Source organism: Prenolepis imparis, unplaced genomic scaffold, assembly GCF_030444845.1.
Source record: "Prenolepis imparis isolate NDT839.2.m4 unplaced genomic scaffold, iyPreImpa1.0 SCAF_10, whole genome shotgun sequence".
NCBI lineage: Eukaryota > Metazoa > Arthropoda > Insecta > Hymenoptera > Formicidae > Prenolepis > Prenolepis imparis.
Genome location: NW_028141168.1, coordinates 7,722,233 through 7,748,199, shown reverse-complemented (window position 1 = coordinate 7,748,199; position 25,967 = coordinate 7,722,233). Strand labels below are relative to the sequence as shown.

General features: G+C 28.4%; 1 protein-coding gene and 1 long non-coding RNA gene across 2 annotated transcripts in view; one reads left to right on the top strand and one right to left on the bottom strand.

Moving 5' to 3' along the window:
- Positions 1 to 15,737: 15,737 nt before the first annotated feature.
- Positions 15,738 to 25,967, top strand: part of LOC145941927 (uncharacterized) — a 244,271-nt gene continuing 234,041 nt past the window's right edge. Inside the window, exons 1-2 of the long non-coding RNA XR_014426257.1 lie at positions 15,738 to 15,930; positions 16,038 to 16,079. This is a non-coding gene — a long non-coding RNA (uncharacterized LOC145941927). The remainder of the gene's footprint in view (positions 15,931 to 16,037; positions 16,080 to 25,967) is intronic.
- On the bottom strand, positions 23,016 to 25,374 carry LOC145942111 (peptidyl-prolyl cis-trans isomerase). The gene is made up of 5 exons (XM_083048597.1): positions 25,189 to 25,374; positions 24,792 to 24,985; positions 24,458 to 24,670; positions 23,989 to 24,265; positions 23,016 to 23,129 (listed from the first exon to the last, which is right to left on the bottom strand). The coding sequence occupies exons 1-5, from the start codon at positions 25,372 to 25,374 to the stop codon at positions 23,016 to 23,018; spliced, it is 984 nt and encodes a 327-aa protein (XP_082904723.1).

Here is a 25,967-nt window from a genome sequence, read left to right as displayed (position 1 = left end):
TTGTGAATGATTTTTTTATAACATACTGGAAAAAGTTATGGGAGTGTTTTGCACGGACGTGTTTATTTATAAACGCACAACTGTATTACTCGGCAATTTTTGCCCGAATTAATAGCCATTCATATATTTATAGAATGCCACAGAATTTTTAATTTAAATGTTACAAGATAAAATAACATCATATAAATAAAATTATGTTTCTGTTTATATTATGCAGAAAAATAAAATATTAAAATTTGTTATTTTTAAGAATTAATAAATGTTTTAAAAATTAATAAAAAATATTTATAAAATCCCAGTATTTAATTTTAAAATTTTGTGATGCTACAATAGAAATTAAATAATTGTTGAACATTGAACGAATATTAGCAAATATGAATTTTGCCTAGATTACATAAATGTATATATTTAGTTTAATTAAATTATTTTAGAACTTTTTATAACAATTCCGTTTAATTATTTAACAGATTAATTAATAGTATATAACTGGTTTAGAAAAATATATACATTTTATACTTCTTTTATTTTAGTTAAGTATTTCTTAAAAGTCTTACACACTCTTCAAAATTTAATTACTTTAAACAAGTTTGTTGATATAACTAATTTCTTTAGCGCTTTATATATTATTTTTAATTGATTTCAAGCGGGTAACACAAAATTAATGAACTGCTAACTGATTTAAATAAATATATGTGATAATAATAATCATTTTGAGAGCTCTCTTCAAAAAGGCTGCATAACTTTCATTATTAATCTATTAATTCCGAATGAAAATATTGCTATTGTTTTTAAGAGAATCCGAGATTATATTTAACGTTTAAATATTTCTATTATGGTAATAATAAACTAATTAAAACTCAGTTTAATACAATTTTTAATTGATTTTAATTGATTATGTCATTCTTAACACAATATTATTCATTTACTTTTATCTCTAGAATTAAAATAAATAGAAGGATTTATTGTTTAATTTTTCTTTCTCATTATCTGTGTGTTTAACATACATCATTTTATAGAGTTTGTAAAACTCTTGCTCAGTTTACTTTAAATCTTATTATATCTTCGTGGACTTCCGTTTTTTAAAATCAAAACTCGTTTTACTAATTAACAATCTAAACTTGTCGACTTATATAGCTCGATTAAAACAATGAACAACTTCACAGTCTCGTGGTAAAGATTACTTTACACATTACCGTGTTATTAAAGGAAAACAGGCATGTTATTTGTTGTTGCATAAAACGATACAACAACGAATGCAGTGCATTTAGTGCAACAGTTTTGTAATATCAACAATTTGGGGTCTTATTATCTCTAAATAAAATAAATTAATTAAATATTTGAAACAGAGTCTAACAATAGTCGAACAATGAATACGTCATATCAAACAAATTGAGAATTATATAGATATATATTTAAGTCACGAAAAGTTTATTTTGTCTAATTTTATTAAAGTTATACATAAATTTTTTTGAAACTGTGCAAGAAAAAATTAGATTAAAAAATTTTTATTTATAATGCATATTTATATAAATATTAATTTTATGACTATTATAAATATGGTTATATTGAAATGCTATATGAAAGAGGAAGAGAGAGAAAAGAAAGTAATTTTATTGCTTTGATGGAAAATGTACGATCGACAAAATGTTTCAATATCGTTGAAATATGTTAAGGGAAACGAGTATATGTATATTCCTATATTTTCTTGCCATAAAAAAGAAAAGCGGTGTCTTTTTTTGTGGATAAGAAAAATTGTTCGTTTTTGCAGAATAATCCCATAATAAATCTTTGTACGTGTCGTAATACATCTTTCTGAAAAAGACGAAAAGACAGAGTTTACAGTATATATATAGTAGCATGCAAATAATATTGAAGTTTTGCAGTGCCCTAACCAACCTGGCAAATTGGAAACAACCAAAGTATTTGAGTTTGCGCTTTGACAAGAGCTATATGTTGTAGCTAGTTAATTATTAAACCTAGTCACTTTTAGTAAAACGTGACATGATTTAACAATATTGATGTGTTGTGTAACGGTTTATTATATAATATAACATGTTACTAATAAGCTTATAATTAAAATATGTTCTTTAGATAACAAATTATACATATAATTAGTTGCATTAAAAATATTTGTATTGTAATATTGTAGTAATTAAGAGATGTGATATTATATATACATAATTATATTTTTGAAAATAGGAAAGAAATTATGTGCATTTTCATAAAACAAAAATCTTTTATTATAACATTACAGAAAAATGTAGAGTATATTAAAATAAGAGATTTTTGTGTTTTACGAAAAAATGCACATTCAAATGCAAATCCTTTCCTATTTTCAAACATAAGTAACAAGCAAGAGCAAAGAATTCGTACATATATACATTGTATTAATTTTAATAAATTTTTACTGCACGTTCTTTTTTATTATTATCCTGAGGGACAAATATATCACGTTTTACACAATTCTACATCTTATATTTCAAAACATGAAACAGTAATTCAAAAATATTATGTAGCCGATGCATTTTCTTTCATCTATTTACGATCTCTGGAGTCTTTACATCGTTTTCCGATTAGTTTCCAATGAAGTAACACGATTCAATACAGCTATTTCTTGTTTATTACAAAGTACTTGGTACCGCAAGGTTCAATCACGAGTTATCAATGTGCTAAGATCAAAGGATGCCAATCTGGAAGGAAGTACTAACGAGCAATGTCAGCTCGTTAGTACTTCCTTCCCCTTTCTTCGTCAATAATGAAACACAGAATAATGTCGCAAACTTCTCTCAAAATTATCTAAGACTGGGCTGTGTTCTTATTCATTGTTGAAATTAAATTTAATCCTCTGCGTTTTCTGTATTAATATAATTTTATTTTAATAATAAAATTTGTTTTGAATTTAAAAAATTCTAAAAATTTTATTTTATTTTTATTTTAAATTGGTCATGTCATGTTTGTACTAAACAGAAAGTAATTTTAAATATACATCATTCTTATATTAATTCTAAAATAAGTTCCAAGAAATGTTTATATTGAAATTAAATTTCGAAACAGCTGTTTTTAATTCAAAATAAATAATTTCTCGTAATTTGTGTTGCAATGTATTATATATTGCATTCAAGTAAAATAGCTGGTAATTATATTGCATTTTAATAATCCTTCAATAAATACAATAAAATTGTAGAACGGAAAATTACAGCGAACGATTTTCACACGTGTATCCCTAGTATTTACGCTGCATTATTAACATTATACACAGAACTTGCCGCAATCTCATTAAACTCATCAATTTGTAGGATTAAATTCGGGTTGATACATGTTTTCATAAAATCCAAAGCATCGAACTATTTCAAAAGGCAATATAGCTGAAGTGTGAAGGTTGGATCATTCAATCATTATTATACTTTTGCGATCATTTTTTTTAATTTTTTTAATTTTTTTATTCGTCATCGGAATAGTCTCGCTCGCGCGCTTTGCTCGTCTGAGTTCGCTATTACAGAAGAATTACTCGACGCATTTCCGGGCACGATAATGCAATTGCATTTAAACGCGCGCACGTCCGCGAGTTTCCGTGACTCATTTGCATTTGACTCACGATTTAAATGAAAGTAGAATTGAAAGCGATTGTTCTCTTTTTTTCTTCTAAAGGTACAGCGATTGCTCGAACAAACTTTTCGCGGCGAATTCCCGGCATATTAAGTACGCGAACGCTCGAATGAGAAATTTCGCACCTTTGAATGCCGCTGGAAAAGATCCTCGTGTTATTGCACTCACCAGAAGCAGCTTTAGATGATCTGGAATAAAATTAATATAATTATGTAAATGTAATTTTCTACAAAATTATAATGAAGGCTAATTTTTCATATTTTCTATAGAAAAAAATTGCATTAATATAATTATGCAAATACATAGGTTTGCAAATGTAAGATTTCTTTTTAACGCTATATCTTATATGTGTGATCTACTAAAATTATCATACACTGAGCGAACTAAAAGATTGAAAAGCTACACGTTTAACAAAGAAAGATTTCCCTTACGAGCTATTTGAATTCTTTTATGTAAATACAATTCTCTGATCGCATCGTCTTGGTACTTTTCTTGTTTTTTCGTTTAACTTGAAATTCCTGTCGCGTTCATTTTCTGCGAATTGATACCGACGTTCGTAAAAAAGACTGAATGAAGCGAAACGAAACGAGGAAAAAGACTGATTTTTAACGAGCTTTTGACACGTTAAAATTAAAAATAGATAGAGGAGAGAAATTTCAATAAAATTAAAGCCTTGAATAAAATGAAATAAATTTAATAATTTTTTAATAATTTCATAATTTTAATAATAATATAACGGCTAAATCAATTTTTCGTTTTTAAGATACATTCCACTTTCCACATCGATAAATATTAATCTGGACAATATTTAAAATTAATTAATTTATAAAGAATGAATATTAACGTAGAGTTCATCGGATTTTTAATTAAAAAAATATTTTTTATTGATAAATCTTTCTTTATACATAATAAAATAAATAAAAACTTAAAATTTGCTTTGAAACTTTTTCTTTAAATACAAATTTTTAAAGGTATAAGATATCAATTTTTATTTGTTACTAATAAACAGGTAATTTTTCAAAATGTTAACAAACAGAAGTCTTTTTGTTTACAATCTTTTTTGGAAAAGACGAGAGTACACAGGAATGAATTTATTTGCTTTTACACACACACACACACACACACACCCACACACACACACACCCACACACACACACACACACACACACACACACACACACACATATGAGGGCATCGCTCGTTTAATTAGTTTTCAAGCAGGTGGCAACTTGTGGTGAGCGGATTACCAGTTATATGCACGTATTTTAATGACTTTCAACATGTACCAGAAACTAAAGTGAACTTATGCGCTATGCGAAAGACTATTCGTATTGTCACTTTGCAAACTATTCAACACTTATAAATGATGTTTATGTAGTAATTGTAGGTAAATCCCCTAATCAATGCTCTTGGCAATTATTAAATAAAATTTATAATTACTTAATCGAAAGAATTGATTGATAAATATACTTTTTTATATTCTGATTTGTCAGGAAAAAATTATTCCAGGCAAGATTTTCTTGTTCTCTATGTTGTGTTTGATGAATTAATTATTTTTTAATATAACCTTAATCTTAATTAACTATTGTAAATATCTTAATGTATCACACATAAGACAATATTTGCTTTGAAATATAGTATTCCAGACAGCAGCTGAATCTTCTCGCCGAGTAGAAACATCTATTAAGTACAATTTATCTAGCTAATGGAGTATCTAGGGGATGCGAAGGATTTGCAGGATTAAGAGACTATTATTTGTTACAGTTGTATCACAGTCATTTACGCATTGCTACGTGCAAGTATTTATATATTATTTCCACGTTTCTTATCGATTATTTATTATTATGAAATATTGCAACGGCGTGTGTATAGTTCTATATGTTATAATAACGTGATCGCGTAAAGCCATAACGCGCAAAGCGCGTAAACTAAAGCGGCCAGAATTTAATGCGATTATTACATTGCATAAAGGGGGGCACGAATCCGGCAGCTATGTGGCTAACATGTATGAAATACATTTCTGTGATAAAGGTTATTATAACCTTTACTTTGAAGACGCGGAAGCAATTCTTCGGTCATTTAAATGCTCATGTTAAGAGAATTTTTTAATATAAAGAAGAAAAGATTTTTTTTTATTTAATTAGATTTAATTAATCACAAATTAAAATTTTGAAACTAAAATTAAAAACTCAATAAAACTAAGATTTCGTTCTAAAAAATTTTTCTTTATTTGACAACGACATTTATATTTTTATTTATTAATATTTATTAATATTTATTAATATTATTGAGAAGAATTAGTACATTTTTATGTAAGAATTTTCTTTTCAAGATTTTATAAGTATCATTTACTACATGTACTACAGCAATTTTAGGATTTCGACAAGTTTATTGTAAACATTTAATAATAAACTTCTTACGTTCTGTAAAATTGATCGCATTACACTCGAATAATATTAAGTGGACGATATAATAATATTAAGAGACGTTGCTATCGGATTAAAACTGCAAAAAATTCTGTAAAGAGAGAGAGAGTGAAAGAGCGAGAACTTATTACGCGTTTTATCGAATATTTTATTACTAATACTGCTACTATAATTGACGCTGATTAGTTAGGATATATATTTTATACTCTTGCCTTTACTCTTTTCTTCTATTTCTTGCCAAGTTCGTAAATCTTGCGAAATTCCGTGTTGATTGTCGTCTCGACAGACAGAGAGGAAGAGAGGAAGAGAGGGTAAAAGCGTTCTTAAAGTTAACAAAAGTACATTCGGATACTTTAGCGCTGAAGCGCGCGCATAGTCTATTAAATTCCGTTTCCTGTGTCTTTGTTACGACATGTCTCTCCGTCACGACTCTTTTATATACTTTCATAAAGCGCAACATTACGCCTTTTGCACCGTTTGTTACACGACGAGTATCAGGGCACAAAAACTTCAAAGACTGAGTTGCAGGCGCCGGCTTTTCTCTCGATTCGTTACAAAAGTGTGCGTTGTATGTGTGTGTATCACTTTCGTATATAAGATACTTCTATCTCTGAATTCTCCACCTATTTCTGCAATAATTTATCAGCAAACTCCGCACAATTCGTTATATATATACATAAGCTATTGATTATTTTTTTCATCAGCGACATAGCAATCTCTTGATGGCATCTATTTTTCGGTCGCGTTTTTCGTTTCTCTAATATTACACATCTCTGTAATATATAATATAATAGAGAATATTATATACTCTTTAATGTTATCTTATAATTAGCTCTTTATTGGCAGAGATTGAATTTTTCGCAATCCTTTTTGATTGAATTCTTGAAAATAATTTCTGTTTGCAACAAGAGATAAATGGATTTTAAACGAGATATTTAATCTTTTGATCAGCGAAATGCTATTTCAGTAGGGCTTTTAATGCAGTTCCAGGATTTCATTGCAGCTATTGATTTTCGCCAAGACTCCGTTACATGGTCATTCGTATATTTGAGAGCTAGTTTAAAGTATATAGTAGGATAATAACGCTCACAGTATATACATTCAGATATTTGTCATGCTAATTGCAAACGAATAGGAGTGAGTGAACCATGACATCATCTGCACAGTATCCAATGCATGGATAACATCGTGTTTATAGCAACTAATTGTTGCAAAATTTTTAAACAACTTTAAATTTAATATTTTCCACAATAGCTTTCACTTATTGACAAGAAAATCTCTATCTTTTTATATTTCGCGTATTCTTTATTTAGCGATAAAAAAAATTAGTAGTAGACATTGATAGTGATATTAAAACAAAAAAGAATTGCAGATCAAAGATATATCTTGTATCATAAATTATATTTAAATTATAATTTAGATTATTTGCTAATTATGAGTACAGAAAAGTAATTACATTACATTTTTCAATGTCCTTCTCATTCTTAATTGCGTTCTGCATAGCCTTGAAGTAGAAAGGTCCCCAAAATCAATCATAAACTGCAATATGCCTGTTTGTCATATTTCTCGAGAATTTTCTCTTTTCGATCTTATCGTATATGGGACGATCTGTTTGCATCAGTTGTTTTCCGACTCGGCTATGTAAATTCGCTTGACGTTATAACCCCTTTCCACGTCTTGCATCGTTGAAAGCACTTAAAGCACATAGTACATAGCATATACGTTATATGTGTGTATTATGTTTTCGTATAAAAATATATATATAAAAAAAAAGAAAAACTGAGAATGCTGAAGGCAGAGAGATGGCGGTTCACAAATTATTAATGTATAAGCACGTTACTTTCCCTTCATCATGTAATTAAAACTGTACTGTTAATGTCTATATGTTGAAATATTAAATGCTAAATATTAATGCCCGTAATTGCTTGTTGATCCTCTGTGAAACAGAGTGAGAAAAGTTTTTATTTTTATTTACATATACTATTCGAGTTATCATTATAATCTAAAATAAAATAAGCTATATCTTTATGTTGCTTTTGTAATATAATTCGATATATAAAACGAAATTGTTAAAATTAGAAGATATTTTTAAAGTTTCATATATACACGATAAGCGTGCAAAAATACATGAAAATTGTAAGAAATAATATATTAATTTTTAAATGCGATAAATGATTAATGATTAACATATACTTTCACGTTATAATACAAGAAAATTAAAATTAAATTAAAAATTATAAACGAAGAAAAAGAAATCTGTCGCCAACATTTTTATTTAAAAATAAAAATCAGTCTGTAATTTTTGCGAAGAGCTTAATGTTAATACGTAATAAAGAATGTTTGCAAGATATTCGCTAGATATTTGATTTCTGCGGAGAATATTTCGTTTATTATTATGATTCAGGAATCGATTGACGTTCCAATCTGAATTCCGCGGTTTTGAACACGATATATTGAATCATGTTAGATTGCATTTACCAATAGTATTGCGATGGCGAACTTAGGCCGTCGCTTTATTTTACATTCCTCTAACGAGCGTATCGAATTCTCGATACTGTGCATGGGTTTCTGTTTACGAGAAAATAATTCTTCTGTGACACTAGATCTTGTTGCAACACCTATCGAGGAATCTACGACAAATCCGATTGTGCGCGATGTTGTGCATTAATCTAATCTCTTTACAAACGCAGCTCTCAACTATACGTCCGATTCTAATCCCCGAATTATACGCTACGCAGAAATTTGTGATAACTGGGCCGTGTTCTTGAACGAGATTAAAGGATTATATCACGCGACAATCAAGATAATGTAAAGATTTTTGAAACAGAAATAAACTGTCGTTTTGGAAAATAAACAAATATAGTTACATTTAAATTAGTTTTAATAATCTTTAAAAAATCATATTCTAAATGTTAGCTGGCAAATGATGGCCAATGATTAAAAAACATATTTATAAAGACAGAAAAAGATATATATCTTTTATGCTTTATACCATTGTTTTGAAAGATTAAAAATTAAAAAAAACAAAAAAATTTTATTGGATTTTTATTTAATGAGAATTTGAGAAAAATAATTTTATATTCTTTTCATCGAGATTTTAAGGAACGGTCCCTTGAAAAAATAAATGTCAAAACAACTTATTTTATTTTTAAAATTATTTCTTACACTCTTGAAAAATAAATTCATTTTCAAAAATGTGTAAAATATTTTTTTTATATTTTTAGTAAAAATGACATTAATATCGACAACGCGTACATTATGGTAATTCCATAGAAAATTTCGCTATGCGTGATTGTCCCGTTTCTCGATAACGAAGAAAATTCCATTAAGACGATGAGAGAGAGACTCTCGTAATAGGATTTGTTGTTATGCAACTCAATTTCCTTGGTGCTAAGAAACCAACATTGATATCGAGATAGAAGCGATAACCAATTCGCGCGATGCAACGGATATTATATATCCGTTCGAGGTATTGTGTATATGACGGTATTATTCGTGTTATGTTTCGGTAACATGTTTTAGAAATTCAGCCAATTTATCCATCGCAAAATTGGCACCAATTCCATCTCCCTATGAATAATACCAAATAATACAGTTTCCATACGGGCGTGAATTACAATGCCGTGATATTCGCTCACCGAGAATCGGTAACCTAATAACGATCAAGTTTGCGTAGCGAGAACTTCTCCGAGTATGTACGATCAATTCCTATGGACCTAACCTGTTCATTGTTTGCGCCAATATCTCACCGAGATTGAGAGGGTCTTCTATTTCTGATTTCTGAATCTTCTGTTGTAATTCAAGACAAAGTCGAGCGAAAACTTCTGCAATTGCGAGAATAATCCGCATGACGATACTAGATAAACTTGACGTTTTGGCATCTGTTATTATGCCCGAAGCGTATTGTACATTTAGTTCGTAATGCCGAGCGGGTTTTACGATAGGTGAATAAAGTTTAGCGAAAGTTTGGCGATAATCTCGTATATATACATTATTTATGTGATTGTGTGCATGAAACGTGATATATATTTAAGATGCCGTGAATAGAACAGAATACAGAATCTTATTTGAGACAAATATATTGCTTAATTTTTTTTCTTCGATCGATTAATTTGCAATTAACTCTTTCTTAAGATAACCTTGATTAAAAATGTCACCTTTTTATCTATTTCTTTTTCAATATTTAATTTTAGATATTTTATAATTTGCTCTCAGTTAACCTTCTATTAAGATAAAGTTGGAGGGAAAGGCTTTGTTATTTTTATTTGCGCTTTTAATTACAATATATTGTTTGACGGAGAAGTCAAAGACGGAGCTTTTTTATTAATAATTGTTTATTGAAAGCTTATAGTTTGTAATTAATTGTTATTTTTTTCTTTTTAAACTGATACAGAGAATGGAAATAAGAAAAGTTTTTTTCCTCTTTCCGATTAAAATATTGTATAAAAAAGAATTAAATGATAAATTATTTCTATAAACTCTCTCTCACTTCTTGTTTATAGAAATAATCTATAAACATATTTGTATGCGCGTTTTGGATCTATATTATTCATTATCTATATTATTCATTATGATGTTACAAATTCATATTTTGTGATCAAGTTTTTCTCCAAATCAACTCAATGATTGGCAAAGTGACGAGATCGTTGCACGTGTTACAGAAAGTTTCTTGTACCAGGAAGTTTAAGGTCTACTACATCTAAACTTTGGACATTTGCAAGCAAGCACTGTAATGACAGGCTGCCCGTGGCATGTTTAAAGCCGGGCTTGAAACTTTCTTGTTTCAGTATGTCTTTAAGTAAGAGCTTGTGTGTATGGATTGTTTGACCAAGCTATATCTTGTAAAACGGATCTCAGATATTATATTTTTGAGTGATAAACAGTTATTTTATATCATAGAAAGTTCCAGACATTTTACAAAAGTGATATTCAGAGGAAAGAAGCCTAAAAGATTTGCGAGAAGAGATGCAGAGAAAAAACTGATTATAAAATTAACGGCGATGATAATAGATCGATGAGAAAGATATAATCGTAATAATTTTATAATTTTTTAACATTTATTTAATCTAATGAATAATATAACAATATTTCTGCATTTATTGAAACAGTAACATATTATATATTTATTAAAATTATTAAAATTAATCGCCAAAAATTTATAGTTAATAACTTTTAAATTTTCAAGAGATAGAGAAAGTGAAAGAGAAAGCCCTTTTTAAATTTACATTCTTTATACCAATTTTATAGTGATATAATTGAATTATATTTAATTATTTTATAATAATATAAAATATTTGACTTTTAAATTTACTTTCATATGTACTAATAATTTTCGTAAACACGAGGACTAATACATATATTATATATAATGCGCAGTTTACTATAAATTTATAATGCGCAATGTCAAAGGAAAGAAAAGTTACATATTGTGGAAATTTGCGGGTTGAAAAGGAATAATTTGTATCAAACGTACTGATATGGAACATGACATTTCTTTTAACTATGCCTTTGATTGTTCCACCTGTGTTTGCATTCAATTCAAAAGACACGGCAAATTGTTGCTTCGCAATCGCTTTTCGCGTCGGTTCAATTTTCGCGACATTCTTTTCCGAGAACAAGATATGCGTAGGTGAAACTCTTTGTGTTTTCGCTGCTACTTCGTACAATATATTTCCAGAGCGGTTTTGTTTGATTCCCTATACAAAGATGGGACTTTAAACTCTTGCCAGAGAGAGGAGTCAGTGCCATTAAATGTTGCATTCTTCATGTTCAAAGCGTACATTCCAATGCGAAATTGGCCGGAGTCGTTACGTCTCGTCGAGAGTGAAGCATTCAAAGCTAAATGATCTTTTAAGCAATTAGTAGAAATGTACAAAGTTATGACGAGTTACAAAAGTTAATGTAATATTATGCAATCAAATTCAATATATGTACAATTAATGCTAAATTTAATAATATCAAATCTTTGCATTGATAATGAACCATAACTGCCGTGTCTTTTTTAATTTAAAATTAATTTTTAAATAGAAAATATATTATAAATAATTGCATATATGCGCGCGCGCAAAAAAGAACTTCTCGATATTGTAAACTTAACAAATCAATAAATTCGATTTATTATTAAATTGTATATATCTCGTAAGTAATGATTTTCTTCTACAAATTTTTAAATGTGTATATATAGTGAAAGATACAGTGCGTGTGCGTATGTCGAAAGATGTATTCATATTTATAAGTATATTTTAAAATTCGTGTTTCCAGGCCGACGTCCTTTAATTCAGAAGTCTTTGATTCTAATTAAATTTAGAGAATGATGTACCGCTTCATTATGGCGAGACCATGAGAGATGTAAATTTAATCGCGAGAAAATTGGATCAAACTTTTTTCGCTTGTTACTATTTCTATGTCAGAATTTTAAAAGATATTTGATTTATTTTTATTTTTGTTAATATTAATAAAACTAATTTATATTAATAAAAACTGATAACATATACATATTTGCATAATATGTTTTTTATGATATAACGCGTTTATTATATATACATACGTATAACTCGTCTATATATATATATATTTTTTTTTTTTTTCTTTATTTTTATATATTTCTTGTAAGGAAAACTTTATAAATACTTGATAAATTATCTGTCTTAAACAGAAAAGATTCTGAGAGATACCTAGAATTTTTGAGAGACAAGAAGGAAAGAGTTTTCGTTATGCCCTCTCCATTTGAATATTGAAATATTCATGAAATATTCTTCGCGAGTGCAAATTTACATATGCATGAAGAGCGCAACCGAAAAATTGACGCTACTTGCGAAGCTTTCTGGAAAATTAACGTCAAACAGTTCAGAAAGTTTATTGAGAATATACAGATTCTCGAAAAATTGAAAAGAGTGAACACGTTGTTTATTATTTTATCTTCAATTTTTTCTGAATAAAACTATTAAATGGTGATTAATAAGATTATTTATTCGTGACATTTTTATCAAAAATTGACTTTAAAATTTGTATAAGATATGAAATTACGTATCAATTAATACCCTCATAAGAGATTTTACTCTTCCGGTTTGCCTTGACTTCGTCAATAATATACGTCTAATAGATCTATCTATCTTCAAATATCGTCGTCATATATATATATATATATATATATATATATATATATATATACACATATGTATATATCATACAGCCGAAATATATACAAGACAATTAATTGTATTCACAAAGGTGCAATAATCGTATTATAGCTAATGAAAAGAAAAACTGCATTCCGCTTTTCTGCTGTTTTTCTTTTCGTTTGAGAGCCGGCAGATGTAACAGACAGGAAATTCGCGGAGAATAACTCTTGGTCGAGCGGTAATTAAGTTGGCCGGATACGTTAATATTGTCGAATCAAGAGTTAAGAGAGCTCTTTGAACGAGATTGAAACGCGTCCGAGAGCTTTAATCGGCGATCAAAACGATCCAGCGCGCGGCGTCCGTCCATTTGCGTTCCATGCGGATGCGATTCGAATGTGTGAATTCTATACAATTCTATACAAGCGACCTAATTTTCCGAGCGTACGGGCCCGCAGAGTTTACTGCATTTCGACGGATCCGACGATTAGGTAATCTCATAAAGGTATTTCGATTATTTCGTTTGGCGGTATGAGCGGTCAGTAATCGTGCGCGCTTCATTACCGCAAAATATCGACATGTTTCAAGATAATATATGCAAAAACGCTATTGAAAAGTCTGAAAGAATTTCACTAGAAATTATTCTTCAATCAATTTATGTAAAGCCGTCTTTTATTACCACGAAAATTTATTCGGATGTCATTCTTCTTTTTCTTTTATAATTTTTTTGTTAGATATTATATACTAAATTCTTTTACGAATAAAATATTGGCAGAATTTAGAAAGTTGTATATATTCTTGTGGCTCGATAATATTGATATACTATAATATTGATTATATTTTAATTAAAGATAACGTAAACCCTATTCTACTTGTATATACATATAACTGTGATTATAAAGTGAAAATTTTATAATCACGGTTTTCTAATCATTCTTTTAGTTTCATAAAGAATGTATATTTTATTATTTACTTTAATGTATTATATAATTAATATCTCAGAAAGATGATTAATATTATTTTTTTCTATTAAATTAACATTTAAGGCTTCATTAAATCACATAGTAATAGAATTGCATATAGGATCAAATGCACAGATTTTTCGCAACATTTGCAAAAATATACTTTCTTCCGCAAAACCCACAATTTATATTTTTATTTCAAACCAATTGCGAATTGTCATTTGTATATGACGAACGTATCGGAAATGAGTTTTGCCGGATACTTTCTCATTTTTTCTCCGATTGTATGCAGATCAATTTCAATTTCCTTCCGGCCCTACGGCTGACGGCGTCAGTTTGGAATGGTTTATTTCGAGCGAAGAATTAAAATTGAAAGATTTATCTTTTTTTTTCTTTTGTGTCTCTTTGTAGATTTTCGTTAGATAATTTAGATAACATATCTGCTGTCTATTATTTATCAACTTTATTTGTATTGTACAAATTTCGTCTAATGACACAATAGAGCTTTAGCTCAAAATAATTTTTCTAGTATTTCAACTTGTGCGATTTTTTTTCTTTCTTTTATAGAAACTCGAACAATACAAGCGCGCGCTACGCGCGTACCATTCTTCGATTTTATGTTAAAAAAATGATATTAAAAAAAAAATAATATAAAGTTTGTTTAAACATGATTAATATTTTTTCACAGAAATTAGCTGATTAAAACGTTAATTTGCTAATTAAATTTTAAAATAATAATATGTTAAAAAATTAAAATATTGTAATATATTGTAAAAAATATGTTATAATATATTCTCGATTAATATTTCTTGACAGAAATCAGCTGATAACTGTCAAAAATATTAATCGAGTTTAAAGTATTATAACATATTATTTTAATTTTTATAACATTTATTATTTTAAAAATTAATTAGCAAATTAACGCTTTAATCAACTGATTTCTGTCAAAAAATATTAATAAAGCGAAAATTTGTTAATTAAATATTCTAGCTTACATATTTATATTTATATTGTGTATGTTATAATTTGCTAATTAAATTTTAAAATAATAATATGATAAAAGTTATAAAATAGTAATATGTTGTAAATAATATGTAATAATACCTTATTCTCGATTAAAATATTTTTTCTTTTTAACGTTATATCTTTTCGAACGAATCTCCTTCGAGTTTTAATTAATTATTAATATTAAGTCATGTTTATAGTATCGCGCGCGCGCTATTAGCATGAAGTTGCCGATGTTCGTAGCGAATAGCGGCCATTACCGAAACGCCGCGAGTATCAGGCAGTTGGAGCTGCGTCCCGCTGTGATTAATTAGTAAGCATAATCGTTAGAAACGATTTCCAACCTTTGTATTGTAATATTTGTCAATCGCATATCATAATGTCAACGTTAATATGTAGTCGTAATTGTTCGAAACGCATATTTCGCGAAAAATTCGATGCAAAATCTCTTGCCAACATAACCCAACAATCTGTTTTCGGGCGCGCGAATGTGTTGCGATCCGTGGATATATCTATCGTTAATTCTAGCTTACATATTTATATTGTGTATGTATAATGCGAAATAATAAGATTATTCTAATATATGTATGTATTTTATTTGTTACAGGTAGCATTGCACAGTTCGATTCACGCGTCGTGTCGGGAGTGCCGTATAAAGTTTCGCGTGTCGGGAATGCCGTGTAAAGTGTCGAGCGATCGTAATTATTCGTATTTTCGCGAGTGTCGTGAGTGCTACAAAGGAGCAATGACGATCGACCAAGAGAGGAGGAGGAGGCCCGGGGAGGTATCGGGCGACAGCGGAACAACTGCGAGGTATATAAATACATTATAAAAACATTTTTTCTAAACTGCATTGTTTATGATATTGTATATTCGACACACACATATGTATATACATAATTTGAATATTTTGTTTTCAGATCAATGTGCTGTGTACTACAACTCTGGTATTGCACGTATCGGTGAGTGAAAAATTGTTTATTTTATAACATTTTTATAGTTGTAATAGGGGTGTATATGTATAATATGTTGAAAATATTAAAGTAATATGTTTTAAATAACATGTTATAATATCTTATCTGCGATTAATATTTTTTGACAAAAATCAGCTGATAATTGTCAAAAATATATTAATCGAATTTAAAATATTATAACATTTCCTCTTTAAAAAGGCATGTTAAGATTCTCACAAGTAGGTATTGTTGCATCTTTTCCGCGATGCTGATTGACTGTTTCGATTCGCATTGTGTGTTATATTCATAGCATCGAGAGGCTGTCATCGCGAGGATTAGAAGTTGACAGTTGTTCAAAATAAAATTAAATAAAATAATAATATGTTTTAATACTTTAAATTCGATTAATATTTTTGACAGTTATCAGCTGATTTCTGCTAAAAAATATTAATCGCGGACGAAGTATATATTATAAGTATATATTATAAATTATAACATATTATATTATTTGTAACATTTTATTATAATTAAAATAATAATTGTAAGTAATATAATATGTTATAATTTTATCCGCGATTAATATTTTTTGGCAGAAATCAGCTGATAACTGTCAAAAATATTAATCGAGTTTAAAGTATTATAACATATTATGTTATTTTATTTAATTTTATTTTGAACAAACTGTCAAACTGCTAACCCTCGCGATGACAACCTCGATGCTACGAATAGTATAACGCACAACGCGAATCGAGACAGTCAATCAGCATCACGGAAAAGATGCAACAATACTTGTGAGAATCGAGTTAGAGTCAAATATATTTTGTTCGACGCTTTAACGTTTGACTTTTCAACGATCTAAATATAATTCAAATTGAGGACGCACAATAAAACAATCGGATCGAGTAAATAAATTAAGTTCCGTAACCCGTAACACATTAATTGTTTAATAAATAAATTAATCTATATTTTAAAATATACTTGTAATAATTTAATATTCCGTGTATATATAGGATTTAATAATCGCCGAATCTCTCGTGTGCAAATAGAGCGAATTAAACCGAATAGAAAAGTCCGTTTTGCGATCTTCACAATAATTAAGGAGAAATTAATTAAAGAAAATAGCCAATCTGTGCGCATATAAGTGCGTAACGAGAAGAGACCCCACTTGTCACACGGTTGCTATAGGCGTAATAGATAATTAAACTTGATTATTAATCCCAACGCTTCGTTGAACGTTTAACATTAGGCTGTCTCTTATTGTTAGGCTGTCTCGTCACGTGCTTATACTCGCACAGATTGGCTGATCTTTTTCCATTAATTTCTAATTAATCATTGCAAAGATCAGAATGCACATTAAAATTTTGTAGATAATAAATATTTTATTCTTATATGAGCAAGGAGAATAATCATCAATATTTAAATGTATATTAAGCGCCTTTTAATATTTCTAAATTTCGTAATTCTGACTTTGTTAAACTTTTTCTTATTAAAAGATTTTTATATTAAAAAATGCAATAAAAGAGAGTAATTTTTATTTTTAGCGTATATAAGGCTGAATTTAATTGGGATTTTTTTTTTTAACATTTTTGTTATTTATTTCTATATTTTTATTTTTCTTTTATTTTGCATACATTAGCGAGTTTGTAATTTTTGTTTCAGGGAAATTTAAGTAGGTTTAAATTTAACAAGGTTACAATGCGGTTTTATATAACTCCGTGTAATTACAAGAATAATTTTATTAATTTTAATTTGAATTTGAAATCTTTATAATAAAGGTAATACTTTTAACATACATTTTAATGCCTTAACATACGTTAAAAAACTGTTTATTAGTTAAGATAACTAGAAAGTATATAATTCAGTACTCTCATTTACGACAAATCTAAATACCTCTTTTAAATGTATTTTTGAAAATTGTACTAACTAAAATTTAATAAAATCGCCATAGACATGGCGTTTGCTCAGAAATAAATATATATTATATTGTCTTGAAATACCTCTTCTCGGAAATGGCCTTTTTTGCATTTATATATGTCAATAAAGAAGTCCGTAAACGAGAGATCATAAAAATATTTTCTTATTTATCCACGTAGAAATGCCTTTGTTAAACGGTGCACGCGTTGGGCAAACGAGACAAGAATTAAAACGACGCACGTACACATATGTATGTATACATGTATACATATATTCTTTGCCTCTCTTGTTTCTCTCTCTTTTTTCCTCTCTTTCTCTATTTCTTTCACTATTCACTATATGATCGAAAAATATTAAGTCGCTTGAAGAGCAGCGAAGTCATCTCTGCGTGGGTGCGAATAAAAAAACTCAATAAAAAGTGTAATCCACATATACGACAAACACATAACGATAACAATGACGCGAGTACGTTTAACCATCTCGATCACGTCAACATAATAACGCGCGGTTGCTTAATTCGATATACAAAACAGACAATTGCTTCTAATCATTGATGGAAAGCTATTACCTATGCTCTAGTTACATGCAAATTGTTATATCGATAACAAAAAAAGAATAAAGAATCCTATTAGTCAAATATCATAAACGCGTCATGATTGTAATAATAAAAATAGACCTATTATTACACACAATCACTAGCGGATCCTGACGTCGATAATGGGGGGGAGGGGGGGGGGGGGGTTTGCAAAATTATTTTATTTAATATTTTTGAGGTGTCATGATTAGCTTTTATTCCAGGATCAACGATGTCGATAGCTCTTTAATGTTTGTTTTTCTTTATTTATATTTTTTAAACAAATTCAGCAAAACTGTTTCTTTTAATTTGCAAGGGGGGGGGTTAACCCCCCCCCCCCAGAATCTGCCAGTGTATATATTAAGTCAGACATAGGACGAAATGATGATGATATATATATATATATATATATATATATATATATATCATCATCATTTCTTCTTATGTCTGACTTAATCTATACCTAACTCCTTGAATGCGTAATGAGTATAATTTATAATGTATCTTATACATACATATTGTATATATTATATAGATATAAAGAATTTCGCCGAATTATTTTCGTGCAACGAAATTATTTCATCATTTCGTCCTATGTCTGACTTAATCTAAACTTAACTCCTTGAATGCGTAATGAGTATAATTTACAGTGTATCTTATACATACATATTGTATATATTATATAGATATAAAGAATTTCGCCGAATTATTTTCGTGCAACGAAATTATTTCATCATTTCGTCCTATGTCTGACTTAATCTAAACTTAACTCCTTGAATGCGTAATGAGTATAATTTACAGTGTATCTTATACATACATATTGTATATATTATATAGATATAAAGAATTTCGTCTAATTATTTTCATGCAACGAAATTATCTCATCATTTCGTCCTATGTCTGACTTAATCTAAACTTAACTCCTTGAATGTATAATGAGTATAATTTCCAGTGTATCTTATACTTTTATATATATATATAATATATATATAAAATATATATATATAAAAAATATATATATATAAAAGTATAAGATACACTGTAAATTATACTCATTGCGCATTCAAGGAGTTAGGTGTAGATTAAGTCAGACATAGGACGAAATGATGAGATAATTTCATTGCACAAAAATAATTAGGTGAAATTCTTTATATCTATATAATATATACAATATGTATGTATAAGATACACTGTAAATTATACTCATTACGCATTCAAGGAGTTAAGTTTAGATTAAGTCAGACATAGGACGAAATGATGAAATAATTTCGTTGCACGAAAATAATTTGGCGAAATTCTTTATATCTATATAATATATACAATATGTATGTATAAGATACATTATAAATTATACTCATTACGCATTCAAGGAATTAGGTATAGATTAAGTCAGACATAAGAAGAAATGATGATGATGATATATATATATATATATATATATATATATATATATATATCATCATCATTTCGTCCTATGTCTGACTTAATATATACACTGGCAGATTCTGACTTAATCTATACTTAGCTCCTTGAATGCGTAATGAGTATAATTTACAGTGTATCTTATACTTATATATATACACTAGCGGATCCTGACGTCGATAGCTCTTTAATGTTTGTTTTTCTTTATTTATATTTTTTAAACAAATTCAGTAAAACTGTTTCTTTTAATTTGCAAGGAGGGGTTTTAATCCCAAAACGTCCCCCCCCCCCCCAAGTTCCGCCAGTGCACACAATGGATACATAATTTAATCAAAAATTTTAGATAATATGTATTATTTTTTTCTCATATTTTAATCTCTCCTTTTCTCATAACTTTTTAAATAAAAGATATTTTATCTTTTATATTTATTTGTAGCTGATTCGACATATGATATATTTTAATATCTTTATAAAAATATTTAATGATGATAAGACGGCATTTTTAATTCAAGTAAACAGCTGTTTCGTGCTTGAAATAATCGTGATCAACGGTATTGATAATAATCATCATAATTAACGCGTTATAATTACTGTGACGCCCATTGAAGAGATTTTCATGGTACGATGATCTTTGCGTCAATTAATTGTTTTATTGTAATAATAATTGTCACTATGTGATCGGAGGATTGTAGTATTAATTATCATAGCATTGTGTGTAATGTTGTAACGATCTCACAATCAGTGACAATTTTCGTAGTTCGCAAATTTAATAACTACGATATAATACATATTTAAAGTATACGTCGAGGCAATAATAAATAATGCGACGTCGCGTAATAATTATTATCGAGGCAACTGAAATATGATAAATTGGAACAAAGTGGAATTGTTGAAACAGGCAATAATAACAATTTCCCTTGTAATATTGCGGTACGACTGCGTTATGCTTCACAAATAAATCTGGACACAATTGTTGTTTTTACAATATCAAATAAAAGCATTATTATTTTTTGAAAAGTACAGAAGTAAATAATATAAATAACGAAAAAAATGAGACTAAAGTATACAATAAATGCACGCACGTACACACATTCGTGGTAAAAATATATTATCTTTAGATTTTTAAAAATACTCAAATCTGCAGCAATTACACATGAATCACAAATAAAACCAGAAAACGAGTTAATTATCTAAAGAAGAGCATTTCAATTTTGCTCTAATTAGAAATTAATTATAATAATATTCTCTCTTTTAATATTCTTTTAATATCTTAAAACTTGAGATTTCTTGATTTTATTTTTATATTCTATATTACTTTAGTTTTTTTATTTATAACTACAGCGCTATTTAAAACCAAAACCAAAATACTTTTCATGCGAGCGAGAAATAAAAAAAAATAGAAATGAAAAAAGAGGACAAGGGATAATTTTTTATTACCACGATACATTCGCAAGAATAATGGTCGGATTTATGTTTGTAAATACGGAGTATGTATCATTTGACGGAATATAGGACATCCGAGGAATCGGGAAACGAACATCCCGATGGATGTTAGGAATATTCAGCTGCAGCTTGCGATCGATATACGGCTATTGCTTGTAGTTAGGAACAGCAAATCTTTCAGAATCGTAAAAATTGAGTGCACCGCGTGCATAATGCGACCGTAAAATGAGAAGCATAAAGCTCACAGACGCAAGGAAAACTTTCTGTCTGTTGTTCATGCTGATTATGCTGATTCCATTACAGTTAGTCGTGAAACAAACAAAGGATATAAAGCAAAATTCACATTCTTCAATCTTGTTCAAAATTGAGTTGAAAAAGAACATGCTCTTACTTTACGTTTTTCTGTGTGCGTCATTTTCTTTACTTTATTGCATATATATGTAATAACAAAACCTATAAAACGTAATAATTAAAACATATATGTAATGACAACACTTGGCAGAGCATAGTGGTTTAAATTAAATTTTAATAAAACTTAAGAAACATTTAAAGTTTCTAAAACACAATTCTAAAACTACAATTCAGACAGTTTATTAAAATTTTTTGTAAGTCTAAATTTTCCTAGAATATAAAAGTGGAAAATACGAGTTTTTCTTGCACATACATTAAAATATCCTAGTTTGTTTAATCAAGATCGTAATTAAAATCAGCACGCATATTTTAATTTTTAAACCATATGACATGCATTTAAAATGGCATTGTTGCAATTTATGTGCGTTAAATACAATATTTAATTTATATCTCTATATGTGTATTTATTATATGTTTATTTACTTGTTGTTGCTTGCATATATGTTTATATTGATTGAATGCACTTTTACTTTATTTATTTTTATACTTTTTGTAAGACATGCGCCCGTATTATAAAATGGTTATTTTAACATTGCATGGAAAACATTTAATGAAAGATGTTTGATTAAAAAGTTGAGAAATATTCGAGAAAATCTCGCTGGCACGTGTTAAAAAGCTCTCATACATACTAATGCAATTTTTAATATCGAGCTTTTTATTCAGTCCCGTTCATTCAGGATTCTAATTAACGTTAACAAGTCGAGCCAAATATGAATACTTCGCATCACAGGCATTTCATATTAGAGGCGTTGGGATGCATTTATAATGGCGATGTATTAATTTCGATGCTTTTGCAAATCAATAAAATCAAACTTTGAATACACGCGTAATGCGATTAAGTATTTATAGATCCATCATAAATTAATGCCTGAAGCAAACGAATTATGAAGCAAAGTAGAGCTTAAATCTTGCGAGATCTTTTTAAGAATGCTATTTTTTATATTTTATATGTTTGTTATCAGTTATATAGTTACTATAATATTTAAAAAAATGGAAATTGTAATGACAAAATACGTTTTATTTACTGCTTCTTTTGCGGAAATAGTATACATTTCTTACGTTATTTTCAATTTACGTTGTGAGAATTTCTGATAAAATAATGCTCAAATTATAATTATTGATGCACACAATTAGATTATGTGATAAATTATATTTTCACTCATGGAGATAATGCAGCCTAGTCATATTTGTGGTTTGGACAGCTTTTCATGGGGACGTTTCGTCGACAGGACTCCGCAATTTAACACAATCACCGATTTTATTGGCTTTCCGGTCTTCGTACCAAATTCCTCGATCTATTTAATCATGGTGGATATCAACAGTTTACCACTACTATGCGGTTGAATTTAAACGCGCGGACGATAATTAAATCTTTTGTAAAACGCTATTGCATGATACGAAGTTTTTATTGCGAGGAAAAATAAGAGGAAAGAAATATATTCTATTTGAAATATTTCTAGAATAATTTGTCAACGTTTGTGTTGTAAAAATACGACAATATTATATTTGTGTTATAGACAAATAGAAGATAAAAAGAAATGAAATATAAAAGATATTTTATATATACATATATATTATTGATTTTTTAAAACTTCTTTAAGTTCAAATAAAATCATTAAGATTTATCACTATAAATTATTTATATAATTAAATAAATATGATAAATCTAATTTAATTAATTCGGTATAATAATTTTATAAAAAATTTAAATTGCAACTAATATTTGTATGTCATAATTTACAAGCTACTCGTTAGATGGCGACATGTATTCTATTGATATAAATCGATCGAATTAAATATATTTTTCAATTTATTATATATTAAAGATAAAATAATAAATTAAATTTAAAAAAACTCTGACAAATAAAGTATAAAAAGAAAATAAAATATTGTATGTAAAAGATCAAATAAGACGTTTAATTAAAATATAATTAAATAATTTTTCAACGTGCAAAAGATACTATTTGTTCCTAAAGTACGACAGTTTTACTTGTATAATACGATTACACGATAAACGAAGTCGTTTCTTTACGGTTTTGTCAGCAACTCGAGTTATACTTAAGCTTAACAATACTGCTTGACGACATTGCATTACTGCACCAGTAACATTACGAGCAAAGTTCTGGATTACCAACAAGAAATGTCCACCATTACCTTGTAAATGTTTCTCATTCCGCCTATTACCCGGCCAAAAACGACCCTATCTCTATCCACGGTTTTCAAGCGCTTAAACGTAAGATTAAACTTTGAATCGTTTCTGCCATCATCGTTATCGCACATGGACAGTATGCCGGGTTCTATATGGCGTAGATTGGAGTTTTCCTTATCGAATGAGTCACCGTATATAGAGGTACCGCCGGTACCGTCAAACTTTGTGACATCTCCTCCTTGGCACCAGTAGCCAGAGACGATACGATGAAATGGAGTGTGCCTATAAATTGTGTGAATTATAAATTTTATACGAATTGTTTCCTTTGATTTCGACGTTATTAATCGATTTCTGAATAAATTTCAGATATGCTTTAAAAAAATTTCAAGTACAATGTTGCAAAATTTTAATATCAAACTTATATGACATAATAATTTATAATAATAATTTATATACCAATAATAATTTATATACTTATATGACAATCCATTTATCCCACGGCAGAAAGCTGCGAAGTTCTCACATGTACGTGGTACGATACAATCGTAAAGTTCAAACACTATACGACCTAATTTCTGATTTTCTCCTTTAAGTCCAACATCGAAGAAGCATCTCGTTCGACTTTTCTCAGCTAATTGCTTTCGTATATCTGATGCAATGGATAGTCTTTCAATCACTGAAACGTATCTGTGTTATATCAGAAACTTTATACTGTATTTGTGAAAACGTAATTAATATTTGTTTTACGTTTATTTAGCAAAATTAAAGCAATTTTTTTTGTTTTGCATCGGGATATTAATTAAATAACCTTGCATGATGTTCTACTGCCTCATGCATGCTCTTCCAGAGCTTCAAAAATTCACGAGTAGGATATTGACTTTCCACTTGACGAATTTTCTTCAGCATAATTTTGTTTTTCCGCATAATTATATTATTTTTACGATCTTGATCCTCAATCTTTGATTTATACTTGATATCCGATGCCCAACAATCCACGTGTCCCTAAAAATGGAGAATAAGAATTTTATATTACCATGCTTTATTTATATATATTTGGACTAATATTATTTCTAAAGATAAGACCATATATACACAAAATCGAGCAGTTTTATTTCCAAATTTTTTAACATGTTATGTATATTACATAGCATATAATATGTATAAAATTATTCTAATTTTACAACAAGCGATATGACGATACTAACCCCTAATCGATGAATTCTGTTTATTTTTTTCAACAGATTTATATTCTCTTTATCTATTTTGTTAACTCGTATGGCATCTTGTTGCAAGTTAAACGCTTTCAAATAGGCAGATACATTGAAATGCGGAGGTTTGTCATCGACCTTCGATGAAATATGATCAAAATTCTTATGCTTTGTATTATTCATGATTGCATAACATTTATATAAAGTTTAATTTTTCATTATATAGATTTCGAAAAATGTTTTTATATGATTGATATTATCATTATATTTTTACGTCAATTTTGTCTCTATCTTCTCTACTAAGCGGATTTATAACTAAATTTGCAAAAATTTTTATTCATGTGTTTAACGTTATAATGTTACATGAATAGATGCAAAGTTCAGATAATATTATTACTAATATACATATATATATTCGGACTGAATTTAATAGAGAATTAATGATGTATTTGACAACATGTTTTTGATAAATAAGCATAATAATGCTTATTATACAATAAATTTATATGCATAAAAAGCGAAGGCGTTAATAAGCTCATCTAATTGTGAACAATAATTAATTTATTAATTACACGTTCGTTTATTTCTTTTGACAAACTTCAGCATCCAATTAGCATTAAACGATATATGTGATAATTAATGTAATGAGATAAATTAAGTTATTTTCTTTATTATCGTTATTATTTTTTTAATGAAGGCTTGTATATTCTTTTATATGTATAATAAAATATATAAAATTATAAAAAGAAATAATTATTACGTGAAAGAGCAAAAGA